The sequence below is a fragment of the Centruroides sculpturatus genome, unplaced genomic scaffold (genome assembly GCF_000671375.1).
Source record: "Centruroides sculpturatus isolate CEXI.00-Female unplaced genomic scaffold, Cexi_2.0 scaffold91, whole genome shotgun sequence".
Lineage (NCBI taxonomy): Eukaryota > Metazoa > Arthropoda > Arachnida > Scorpiones > Buthidae > Centruroides > Centruroides sculpturatus.
In genome coordinates, this window is record NW_019384299.1 from 756,838 (window position 1) to 770,730 (window position 13,893).

Sequence of the window (13,893 nt, forward strand, 5' to 3'; positions counted from 1 at the left end):
AATGGTGCACACTCGGTAAGTAATCCTACAATTTTTTGTTTATAGCGTAGTTTATATGGATTATTTCCAAAAAAAAAATATACTGTACGTATTTTGGAAATGTTAAGTCGAATTAGTCTAGAATCGATTAATTTTATGGAAGAAAACCTTTCAAACAGCCGTAGTCCGTAAACTTCACACGTGTCAAATACGTGAGCCAATCACAGCCCAAGGATTCCTACAGCGCGAAATTCGTATAACGAGGAACGTATCTTCGCGTTATAGGGAGGTCTACTGTATATCCTAATAAGTTTTATGTCATCAGAGGAAGAGAAATGTAAAAATTAAGATACCGTTTAGAGATGATTTTTTTTAACTACTGAAAATGTATTGTTAAAATTGATTGTGTATAAAATAAAGCATAAAGAACTTTTCGTTACCGATATATAAATATTATTTATTAAATAAAATTTGTTTTAAAATGATTTATATACAAAAAATTGTGCTGTAATATATATACAGTATGGAAATAATTTAGAAAACGAATATATTGAATATATTTAACGTAATAATATAATAAATAAAATATATTATTTATGTATTGAACTTTTTCAATACTGTCTTTCAATGTTTAAGTTCTTTTCTTTTTCTTATCTATTTGCTTCTGATTATAATAATCATTGCAATTTGAGTAATTTAGATCCACTTTTTGATACTGAGCAAATTCTTGTTTCGAACCTTCCTGATATCGAACCAAGCCTTGTTGGCTACCGCAATAAATACCACTTTTTGTACAATCTTTCTTCTTGCAGGCTTGTTTTACTCCAGACAACAACCATTCCAGTCGTTTTTCTTCCAACTTTTTATCTCTATTACGTTCTTCTAATGCAGGAAGATGAGCAGGTATAGGTTCAGTTTGTATTCGAGTTCCAAGAGAGTTATATATGAGAAGATTTCTTCGATAAGATATGCCTTTTTTTAATGTTGTTGGAATGGCTATCGAAGAATTGCTTTCAGATATATTTTCAGTAGGCTTTTCTTCAGCAGACTGATTAATGGAACTCTTCAATTGCATTTTTTCCATTATTCGTCTACTAGAACTGTATGAACTGAAAATTTCATTATTTTTTGTATTATTGCTTCTTATATTTATAGAAATATTTGACGACTCAGGACAAGAATTTTTCCTTGTTTTCTCTATTTCCTTACGATTATAATAATCATTATAACTTGGGTGATTCTGAGCAAATTCTTGTTTCGATCTTTTCTGATATCGAACCAAGCGGAATTGGTCTATGGAATCCTTTCGACTCCTACGTCGAACATATATTATTTTCGAAATATACACACCAATCTCAATCAGAGTGTATATAACAGCCAATAAACACCACAAAGGTAGAAATAATTGGACTCCGATAAGAATTAATCGGCAGTACCCATAAAGTAACATCATTAATCTGTAAAAAAATTTAAATGTAAATTTATTATAATAAAATCAACGAATATGAGAAATTTAATTTTACTATGTTTGGAAAATATTAAAAAATTATGCATTCATATTCTAATAATCGTTCTTGTATTCAGTTGTATACAATATACAGTAATTAATACATTAATAAAGATCAAAATACTTACAATATTCAATTGAAATTGACGCAATATCAATAAATTAAATAAAATTTCTTTCCGAAACGCAGTTACTCGACTTTCAACAATGCAGAGCAACAATAGACTAACAATGGGCTATTTCGTATTGTTGAGAAATATTTATTTTTTTTTTATTTTTTTTTGCATCAAAATATTTTTTGTTTTATATTCATTCCTTTTGCTAAAATTAAAAAAAATCAAGCAACGAGTTGCGTAACTTTTCGGCCGATAGTTATTTTTAAAATAAAATCTCATGTTATATTATCAAATATAATAAATAAAATTGTCTGTGGCGGCATCTGTTATGAGATTTTGTTATAAAATTATTTTATATTATTAATTATTATAAAATGGCAAAAGGCTTAATTTAGTGTGGACAGATGAGTTTTATGAAAAATTGTAAATGCTAATAACGAGTAAATTATGCATTCATATTCTAATAATCGTTCTTGTATTCAGTTGTATACAATATACAGTAATTAATACATTAATAAAGATCAAAATACTTACAATATTCAATTGAAATTGAAATGTTCATTATTAATTTAAGTCCTACCATCTCTCGAAATAGGACAGGTTTAACAGGTTTACTAGGCCGTTTATGGTTTGACTAATGGCAATTTGTCTAGACTCTAGATGAAGATATTTGTGCTTGAGATTCGCAGATTGTATCTCTTTCTGAAACTGCTGTCTTTCGGAGGTCCAAAGAATGCGCTTCTTGCGCCTGTGCCATAGTCCATCACTGGTACCAATGAGAAACTGCATGATTGAGAATGGCTACGAGAAGAAAATCCTTTTCCTGTACTATCACTTCCCTACTCTTCAATCTTGACCGATAATTTCGGATTCCTTTCTGGAAAATTTGGAGGGCATTTTTTCCACTTGCTCTCATTTGTTAAGATTATTTTTATCATTTTATTTAAGTTATGGCAACGCAACACTTGGGCGATCTGTCTTCCGGGAGGTCTTTTTAAGGGAAACTGGCCCCTATTTACGTGTTACAAACGTGCAGAAAATCCGGAAAACTCCACATGGCCAACCCGTCCGAGCGAAGCGCGAACCCTCGACCGAACTCCCAGTGTTCAGGGTACGAAGACTGCTTGACCACTGGTGGCCCATTAAATAACGAAATTCGTGCTTCTTCGTCCTCAATATAGTGCAGTCGTAGACCGAAGACCTCGATGTCTATCTATCTTTTCTCCACTCCTCTGCGAACAACAGCGTTACATCGTCAGTCCTTTTTCTTAGGTCGTCATCTATCTTGTCCATCAATTTGTTTCCGGGTTCTAAAATTCTTTCCGATTGATGGACTAATACCTACCTGGCGCCGAGGACAGCTTATTGCTCAGATGGAGCGCGTAATTTGTGGTATACCTAGCGTTATCCTGCAATAAAAAATATCGTAACTACATTAATTAACTTGAAAAGTATGATGTACTGTACAGGGGGCAACACAATACTAAAATCGAGAGCATTGTGACGATGTCACAATAAATAATTGCTGTTGTTATTATTTTTGATAAAGTTTGAATTAACCAATAATAATTTTGAATTTTTGTTGTTCATATAGGCTGGGCGCCATATTGAAATGTAAGAATTTCCGAAAATTCCGGCTTTATCTCATATATTTTCGTTATTTCGCGGCAGGTTATCAATTCAGAAAACTTCAGAAAGGTAAATATGTTCTTTTTTCTTCATTAAAATAACTGAAAATAGTAAATAAAAAAAATCCAGCAACGAGTTGCTTAACTTTCCAGCAAGATTTAGTTGCGCCATCTGTTATGATATTTTATAATAAAAAACTTTTTATATTTTTAACTGTTAAAAAAATGGCAAAAAGCTTAATTTATCTAGTGTTAACTCTTTATTCCTCGTGAGCATTAAGTGGGCCATTTTTACCAAACCCGCAATGGGGCGGCTGTATGCCGAGGATTGCAGTCCGATATATCATGATAGACCACACACCGAAAAATTCCTGGGGTTATTTGACCCTTTTGGATTGATAACGTAATATTTATATATTCACAAAAGTACGATTGTTTAATTAATTAAATTTTACCAACCGAAAACAATTTTAAGACAAATTCTTCCATTTTAATGAAATTTTCGATTCGACGGTACGAGTTCAGGTTAGGTTTAATTATATTAAAAATAAGGGGGGGGGAAAAAAAAAATCCCGCGAGTGGCGTTGCGGTGCCAATTTCAGCTGTGAGTCACGAAAGGTCTTCTGCAGATGTTTTACGAAAGTTATTAATTTTATTTTTCCAACGTTACGTTTAGTTATATCCGATTTATTTGAAATAATATGAAATAATCGAACGTTTACGGTCACTTTCGACGCATATTTAATTGTATATTCGCCGAAAATGTACTTATTGGAAAATTAGGCTTATCGAATTTCAAAAACAAAGTTTTATTTATTTATTTATTTATTTTTTTGATAAAAGTTGGGAAAAAGAAAATGAATTCGATTAAGGAAAAGAGCGCGGATCCTTACGAAGAAGTTAAGAAGTTGCAGTGTTTGGTACAGAAATTGGAATTTCAAAACGAACAGCTGAAAAATCAAGTGAAGGAAGAAAAGACCAAAGGTTCGGGTAAAGAAAGGAGATCCAAGTCTCTCGGCGGTTACGTCTCGGATAATGGCCTCAAACAGTTGAATTTATCGTCTGTCGACCTCGAAACGAACATGGAAGAATTTATCGACATCGATCAATTGGAATTATCTGACGACGACTCCTGGTAAGTCAATTTTTTGCTACGGGTTATGGGTTACACGTGGTTATGCGTTACATTAGGTTGTGGGTTATGCTGTCGGAGCTGCATCTGCACTCGGCCATTGAGTTCCGAATGAGGCGGTTGGGACCAGTGGTGATATTCAGCGGGTTCGCACGGGTTCGGCCGAACCCGTTGTTAACATTTTCAAAGTTTTCCGAACCTTGTTAAACACATGTAACATTTCTCAATGGTTTTGATTCTTTTTAAAAATATATATTAAAATATACATATTATACTCTGTAACACTACTAAACTAGAGCCTTCCGATGCACCATTTGAGCGAAAAAAAATTAAGGAAAAATTTTCTGTTAGCGAACCCTTTGTTAAATATTTCGAATATCACCACTGGTTGGGACCTTGTTGGGATAAGATGCAAACTTGAGGGATTGCCACCTCCCAGAGTTATAGACGGACCCCTTGTGTGAATGGAAAAGTTGATGAAACCATATCTGTACGTGCGACCCTTTGCCGGATATTCGCCTCCAAAGGTCTGTTTTTATCTAGAATTGATATACTGCTTATTCTTAGTGCTCCACGTCGGTCGAGACAAGTGACGACGAGTCTTGGCAGATGCGAGTATGCTCTGGTGCAAATGACAAAGTTCATTATTAATTTAAGTCCTACCATCTCTCGAAATAGGACAGGTTTAACAGGTTTACTAGGCCGTTTATGGTTTGACTAATGGCAATTTGTCTAGACTCTAGATGAAGATATTTGTGCTTGAGATTCGCAGATTGTATCTCTTTCTGAAACTGCTGTCTTTCGGAGGTCCAAAGAATGCGCTTCTTGCGCCTGTGCCATAGTCCATCACTGGTACCAATGAGAAACTGCATGATTGAGAATGGCTACGAGAAGAAAATCCTTTTCCTGTACTATCACTTCCCTACTCTTCAATCTTGACCGATAATTTCGGATTCCTTTCTGGAAAATTTGGAGGGCATTTTTTCCACTTGCTCTCATTTGTTAAGATTATTTTTATCATTTTATTTAAGTTATGGCAACGCAACACTTGGGCGATCTGTCTTCCGGGAGGTCTTTTTAAGGGAAACTGGCCCCTATTTACGTGTTACAAACGTGCAGAAAATCCGGAAAACTCCACATGGCCAACCCGTCCGAGCGAAGCGCGAACCCTCGACCGAACTCCCAGTGTTCAGGGTACGAAGACTGCTTGACCACTGGTGGCCCATTAAATAACGAAATTCGTGCTTCTTCGTCCTCAATATAGTGCAGTCGTAGACCGAAGACCTCGATGTCTATCTATCTTTTCTCCACTCCTCTGCGAACAACAGCGTTACATCGTCAGTCCTTTTTCTTAGGTCGTCATCTATCTTGTCCATCAATTTGTTTCCGGGTTCTAAAATTCTTTCCGATTGATGGACTAATACCTACCTGGCGCCGAGGACAGCTTATTGCTCAGATGGAGCGCGTAATTTGTGGTATACCTAGCGTTATCCTGCAATAAAAAATATCGTAACTACATTAATTAACTTGAAAAGTATGATGTACTGTACAGGGGGCAACACAATACTAAAATCGAGAGCATTGTGACGATGTCACAATAAATAATTGCTGTTGTTATTATTTTTGATAAAGTTTGAATTAACCAATAATAATTTTGAATTTTTGTTGTTCATATAGGCTGGGCGCCATATTGAAATGTAAGAATTTCCGAAAATTCCGGCTTTATCTCATATATTTTCGTTATTTCGCGGCAGGTTATCAATTCAGAAAACTTCAGAAAGGTAAATATGTTCTTTTTTCTTCATTAAAATAACTGAAAATAGTAAATAAAAAAAATCCAGCAACGAGTTGCTTAACTTTCCAGCAAGATTTAGTTGCGCCATCTGTTATGATATTTTATAATAAAAAACTTTTTATATTTTTAACTGTTAAAAAAATGGCAAAAAGCTTAATTTATCTAGTGTTAACTCTTTATTCCTCGTGAGCATTAAGTGGGCCATTTTTACCAAACCCGCAATGGGGCGGCTGTATGCCGAGGATTGCAGTCCGATATATCATGATAGACCACACACCGAAAAATTCCTGGGGTTATTTGACCCTTTTGGATTGATAACGTAATATTTATATATTCACAAAAGTACGATTGTTTAATTAATTAAATTTTACCAACCGAAAACAATTTTAAGACAAATTCTTCCATTTTAATGAAATTTTCGATTCGACGGTACGAGTTCAGGTTAGGTTTAATTATATTAAAAATAAGGAAAAAAAAAAAAAAAAAATCCCGCGAGTGGCGTTGCGGTGCCAATTTCAGCTGTGAGTCACGAAAGGTCTTCTGCAGATGTTTTACGAAAGTTATTAATTTTATTTTTCCAACGTTACGTTTAGTTATANATAACAAATAATATATAAATTAATACTGTATTATACATTTTATATTGTAATATTAATTAAACTTATTGTATAGTTTTTCCTGATAATGCCACAGCGGGGTCAGGATATATGTATATTACATGTAAAAAATAAAATGATTGATTGATTGATTGATTGATGGCTCTGATGAGGTCTCGTCCGTCTCGTTTGGAGTTGTAATTGTATGTGAATGGTGTGGTTGTGATTTTATCAAGTGCTGTAGAATATGCTTGTAGGAATAAAAAAGTCAAAGGAATTGTTGGGGGTTCCAAACTTCTCATTCAGAACTGCAATTTTACCTTTATATATATAAACATACACCTAAAAGTAACTTCTAGTTTCTTAGACAATTTGCATTGGATTTCTTGCTTTAGGGCTGTAAATTGATTTTTATGCTTGTGACAGTTATATACATGCTACAGTTAATAATTAAATAATATTGATCATAGCATATTTATATGTATGTGCTACTATTTATTTAATTATTTGTATGTGTTTACTGTCAATTTAGCTATTATAAGTGTTTAGCTGTCAATATAATTGTTACAGGTATATTTCGGGAGAGTGGAAGAGCGATGCTCGGTATTAGTACAGTATGTCTCCACATGAGAAAACTTTAATCCCCGTCGTGGTAGATTGTCTCCATAGTAGAACTTTTTAAAAAATTTTTTACAAAATTTTATTTATACAAAAAAAAGTAAAAAATAAATGAATTCAAAGGAAACTGACATGCTATCTCAGCTAAGATATCGTTGAGAGCCTGTACACACTAGGTGTTTTTCAACGCGCGTTTTAAAGAACCAAGAGTTCTATGTAGGCGTACACACTCAAACGTCAAGTGCGCGTTAAACGCGCGTTTATAGATTTTTGTTAAAACGCACGTTTTGCGGGCACTTTACGGGCGCTTTGAGATATATGTGCTGCCTTATAGCGACGATGGAGGAGGCACACACAATCAATTACTTTCACGTCCATTTTAAAACTGAGCCAGTGCTAACGCCGAACTAACGCACGTCGAACGCCGAGCTAACGCATGTTAGCTCGGCGTTTAACGCGCGTTGAAAAACGCCTAGTGTGTACAGGCTCTGAATGGTGAATCAACAAGCATATTTTTATACCAATACAATAATTTTTTTTATTTTTGTTTAATTTCTTCATTTTGTAAGTAAAAATAAAGGCTGATAAACTTTTGGCAACATTGTTGGTCTTTATTTTGATTTCTAAAAAATGAAGAATTAAACATTCTAATATGGAGGCATACTACACTAATACCAAAATTCTGTTCTTTAACCAACAGTTAAAAATAAGTAAAATATAGAAAAAATAAAAATATGTTTTAATATTTATTTTTATGTTGATTTAGTCTTTTTTAGCCTTTGTTGATTTATCTACGAGATGAAGCAAAATTTATGCACAAACTTATTTCTGATGGATACATTCCAGTATGCATCAGTGCATTGGTGAACTGAAGTGTACTAAATGTGTTTAGATATTCACTGACAAGTTTGTTTATGCAACAATCAATGCACATTGCACTTGTCAGACCACAGATGTGGTAAGCAGTGATGAATGAAGCAATATGGCTGCTTCCATGGTTGTATTAACAACATTTTTACTAGTAATCCATATTAGTCCAAAGTTATTTTGACAAAATAAGTCTGCAAATGCCAACACAGAGCTGTTTGATTCTGCCATCTTATTAGGTTGCCAGACATTCCAGTAAAAGCTTATTAAACCGTTATCGGTTATGGCTGAGATTGATGCATACTGGAAAGTATCCAATGCCTTATAGGATACCTAGATATGCTGTTGACAATCATTACTTATATATGGCCATTAATATAATTGTTGCATGTACAGATATTAATACAATCATTGTGTATGTATGACTATTAAATATAACCATTGCAATGTGCAGAGTCCTTTGCTAGCATGTATATGAAAAAGGTATACAGTCACTGTGGAGGAATAGTAGGATCATACTTTTTTTAAACTCTGCAGTTGGGTTGTTATGAACTATCAAGTTAAATAACAAGTTACATTCACATTAGTGTTAATGTTTTTTGAAATGCCCTGTATATGCTTGTCTATATTATAATTGCATATACACATACATGATCACTGATATAATCATTTTATACACATGCTTTTCAAACTAAAAAAATAATGATTTTGTGAGTTTCATACAATCTTTGATAAAAGTAAAAAAATCTGTTGTCCTTGAATAATAATGATTATAGTTTTACATAAAAAACTTATTAGTTTAACTCTAATCCTTTGTTAGGTATAGTATAAAAGAACATATGCTGTTTTTATGAAAGCGTGCACAAATTATATGGCACTTATGACGGGTTGAGAATTTACATCAACCCTAAATGCATATGTATAAGATAAAATAGATTAATAAATTGTTCGTAGTTAAATTATTGGATATTTGTTGGTTGTAGGAAATACTATACCTGACATAAAGGATTATAGAGTTAAATTGACAAGAATATGGCTATCCTATTTAAGGAAGGATAAAAGGCTTGGTCTAATATATTGGAAAGTAATTATAATAAATTGGAAAGTAGATGTTTCCTACTTCATTACAATTTTTGCAATATTGGCAGAAATTACTTTATTTATTTATTTATTTTTTTTGAAAAGTTGATTTTGTATTAAGTTATCATCCTATTGTTATGGAAATTCATATTTATCATTGATAGTTTGGATGATGGAGCATCATTCTTTCTACACAACTGACCAAGATGGGAAAAATCTCTGTCCTATATGGAACTTCAAGTTTGATCAAAAGTTTCAAATGGTCACTTAATTCTTATGAATGTTGCATTTTTCACTTACACTGGCTAATTCTGGACTACACAATATGAGAAAATTAAAGACTGTCTAGGTAATCAGTAGTGTACTGATATATTAAATGAAAAACAAACTGTTTTCAGTCAATTTGATTATAAGTACAAGATATTGAAAGTATTTTTTGTTACATCATAAAATATTTAATTTCAGTTTTATGATTTTTTATAAAAAGTTTCTCGTGAGTCTTATATGAAGTTATTTTTATTTAATAATTATTGCCGAAAGAAAATGTTTACTCTGTTAGTTTCTATTTTTAAATATAATATTTATGATTATGAATATTAAGAGTTTCATTGTAAATTCTGGAGAAAGAGAGGTATTTATGATGACGTAGGTTGAGTAACTTGAGTAACTGCAGAAATATTTGATGTAAGATGATAAGCGTAATAATATCTCACAGATATGTGATAAGTAATCCAAACTTGTCTAGATTCTCTGTAAATTTTATATCTTTTTCATATTTTAGTAAGAAAGTTTAATTAAAGTATCTTGATGAGGGTGGCAGTCGGGGTAAGGGACGGGACCTGATGTATCTGGGACAGACCACTTGTGAAAAATTCCAAGTGATTTTTGTCCACTTGGATTCAATGCTGGATCCACTCTGGGGGTCCAGCATTGAATCTATATTAAGGTTTAGATATTTTAAATTACTTAAAACATTTTTAATGATCACTTATTAAACTCTGCTGAATTTCGGTTTCTATTCTTGATAATTAATGTATATTTCTTTCTATAATATCTCTTAACTGATATATTTGATAATTCTGTTATTACTAAAGTTTAGTTATTTATTTTTTTTATTATTTGTTTTAGTCTAATTATATATAATTAAAGATAATATCATTTGTAAATTATTTAGTCTATTACAATTTTTTGTTTTAAAAAATAAATGCTTGCAATTTGAATGGGTCAGTAAACAGATGGTCTGTTGCATGCAGTGCAGCTGTTACGCATCGCTTATAAATTATTCACATATTAATATTACCGATTAAGATGTAGACAATAAGTCATAGTTCTGATCAATCTTTCCGAGATTCTCTGTAATTTTTTTATTCTAAATCAAATTTTATTCTAAATCAAAGAGAAAGTTACATATATTTTATTAGATTTTAACAAACTTATGGTATCATTATTAATAAATCTGATATTTTTGCTCAAGTATATAACATTGAATACTGTACTTTAAAATTATAAAAAGTTAAAAATTTATTATTTGCATTTTGTTAAATTTTAGAAAATTCTTTAAGTTTTTAAAAATTACCAACCCTCAGTGATGAATAATTATTGAATGTTATTATGAAATTAAACTTGGATAAGACGTCAACACATTTTAATAAGTTATTGATGTCGCTAGCATAAAATTTGACCAGGTTAAAAGTAAAAATAGCATTTTGTTTTTTAAAAATTTTCTTTACATAATTGGATTTGCAGTGAATAGAAAAGATGATAGTGAGTAAAAGCAGTAATGAGCAAGTAAATGAGTGGATGTGGAAGACTTTCTCTTAAAAACTTTACTTTTCTTTATACATTTGTTGTATATTATTGAGAAAAGGCTATTTCCTTTATGATGTAGGTACAGACTTCAACACTAATTAATTGAGTTAAATTTTTAAAAAACAGTGATTAGGTTAGTGCTTGAAATTCAAAATGGACAATATCTTACATGATATGTATCATGATTTACGTGGTACAGTACATAAGATACTGTTGTGGATGAATAAGATGACTTTGTTGGACAAGTAACCCATCTTTCAGAGCAAGCTTTGGTGTTTAGTCTTTATCTGCTTGTATTTTATGATATTTGATGTTGACATAAAGTTATTTTTTTATATCTGCTAGAAAAAACTTTTTATCATACAGGCGTTAATTACCAATGACTGTCGTCAGACCGACAATCGCTTTCGACGCTAATTATTTTTGTCTTCTTCAGGCCGTTAAAACGGTTAAATTCCTTTTTTTTGGTTACAAATAACTGACTATTCCAAGTGTATTACCATTTTGGAATGGAAGCAACAGTAGAACATAAAATAATTTCAAACAAAAACATGTGCAGTTGTAATGCACATGTGCTGTGTGCCTCCAAATTGCGGAGCTAGATATGTTGGTTTAGAGAATTATACAAACTGATCCACAAAGGGGGCAAATCAAGTGTGGGGGTGTTGCAGGGATTTAGTATGTTGGTAAGGAGGGCCTCCCAAATGTATATAATATTTCTGTTATTGTTGGTCTGAGACAGTCATTGGTAATTAACGCCTGTATGATAAAAAGTTTTTTCTATTAAATAGTCCGTGTGCTGTCCAATTTTGTATTATATCTGCTAATAATCTGATTTAAAAATGGATTGTTATATTGACAGGAAATAAAAGTTATATATTGTAATAATGTAATTATTTTCTTTTCTTATCCAGCTCCTAAGGGAGCTGTTTTTTGAGTGAGTTTATATTTTTCTTATTAATTACAACTAATTCTTAATTGTTTTCTGAGAATGGTTTAGTCATTTTAGCTAGTTCCTAAGTGTGTTGATTTTGGATTTGATCCACAACATTTAGATCAGTTTCCTATATATATCCATATTCAGCTTTCTCTTTTAAGTTCCAGCTTCCCATACAAAATTTTTCATGCTATCATTGGCATTCAGATACATCTAATACATCTGCAAAAGCTTTAAAAGTCAAACCCATTATATTTTTTTCTTGATTAGAAATATGTTCATACAGCATCTGAAAGGCTCTTTTAGATTATTTTTCTAAAAATACATAAAATCAATCATTTATCTTTAATTTGATGTGTATTTTATGTGTAAAAACTCATTTTTCTTACTAAAATATTGTACTTTTCCTCCAAGCATTATAATTACACCTGATAAAATAATGTATAATATGTACACAAACATGCATGTACCTTAATTCTGTTAAAGTCAACTATGCCACTTTAAAGGTTTGAGCAGTTACAATGCCAGCCTATCACTTTGGAAGACTTGGAAACAAATCTGGTCAGATTGGAAAACTTAGGAAATTTTTAGGGATAGTCCATCCTGGGTATGTCGGGCCCCATCCCTCACCAAGTCTTTACTAATTATATTATTTATTATTTTGATTTTTACTTAAAGTCGTTCTGTTAATGTTGCTGATTTTATTATTAATGAACTGTCTCTCTTCAATTTTTGCTTCATAAATTTAACAGTTTGTAAACAATATTATTCTTTCTTCATTTTTACATTTAATACAGAAAATGAGTTTTAAATTAAATAATTTTAACAACTTCCATGTTTTAAGTTACCACTTTAATGGAGCAAATCTAAAGTTACAATAAATGTGTGTACTTTCAAGCCACTTCACTTGTAATCAGGAAAAACACTGCAAAAAGAATTTTCTTGCCGCAAAAGCAATATGTAGAATAAACAAAATAAATTGCTTACATTATATTTTTGTCTAATAATTTTTAAAGACATTATACTAAATGTAAAATTAATTTTTTCTGTCATAATATCCTTTATATGTAAAAACTTGTCACACATCTTTGCTTGATTATTTTTCCAGTTTTCGTGATATTTATAATTATTATTGTGATGATTAATCACACAATCTGAATGTTTATATATAGCATTCTATAATTATAGACCGAGTTACTACTACCTGTATTTTTAGAAATATTCTCATACTTTATTCATAGTAATTACATAAGTGTTAACTTAAAATGATGTTCATATTAATTAAAATAAATACTGTTTAACTTTCTACTTTTTAACCTATTTCATTAATCTATTACTATTTCTTGGTGAGTTTCAATCATCAGGATTCATCTTTATTCAGAAAATAATTAATTCTGATCATGAAATATATTTTGGAAGTATGAATTTAAATATAATCTTACATGCGTAGATGTAATGCATGCATGCAGCAAAATTACATTGGCAGTATGAGCATAAGGACTGATTAAACCACTCATTATTTTACTTGTCAAGGTCAGAATGAAAAGTTGTTGACGTTCATTGTCTTGATTTTTCCACCTGTATGCAACAGCCTTTTGTACAAATTGTTGTGTGTGTTCTATTTATATTGTGTATAAATCAATTGTAACTTTACAAATTAAGTATTGATAATTAAATTCGAATTTAATTTAATTTCCATTTATTTGTCACTCAAAAATATATACAAAAAAATAAACTTGACTTTGATGTTTTCCTTTGGCTAATGAATAGTAATTTCTATGGTCTATCTCAGTGTTTCTCAACCTCTAATGAATTGTTGCCCCCTTCAC

At 31.5% G+C, this 13,893-nt stretch overlaps 2 protein-coding genes across 6 annotated transcripts in view; one reads left to right on the plus strand and one right to left on the minus strand.

Moving 5' to 3' along the window:
* Positions 1-603: 603 nt before the first annotated feature.
* On the minus strand, positions 604-1,672 carry LOC111631079. 2 transcript variants are annotated; one of them, XR_002757654.1, is made up of 3 exons: positions 1,615-1,672; positions 1,189-1,436; positions 604-1,088 (listed from the first exon to the last, which is right to left on the minus strand). XR_002757654.1 is itself a non-coding variant. In XM_023375303.1 (2 exons), exon 2 carries the CDS (start codon positions 1,430-1,432, stop codon positions 611-613), a length of 822 nt encoding a protein of 273 aa, XP_023231071.1. In that variant the 5' UTR covers positions 1,433-1,436; positions 1,615-1,672; the 3' UTR covers positions 604-610. The 2 variants fall into 2 exon arrangements, 1 of the variants encoding a protein (XP_023231071.1); XM_023375303.1 differs by having other exon boundaries at positions 604-1,436.
* A 2,142-nt stretch (positions 1,673-3,814) lies between these two features.
* Positions 3,815-13,893, plus strand: part of LOC111634115 (SLAIN motif-containing protein-like) — a 32,003-nt gene continuing 21,924 nt past the window's right edge. For 3 of the 4 annotated variants that reach the window (XM_023378981.1, XM_023379055.1, XM_023378845.1), the window contains exon 1: positions 3,815-4,365. In XM_023378981.1, coding sequence (XP_023234749.1) covers positions 4,088-4,365 — 278 coding nt within the window. In that variant the 5' untranslated portion in view covers positions 3,815-4,087. The remainder of the gene's footprint in view (positions 4,366-13,893) is intronic. The other variant, XM_023378909.1, reaches the window with a different exon arrangement.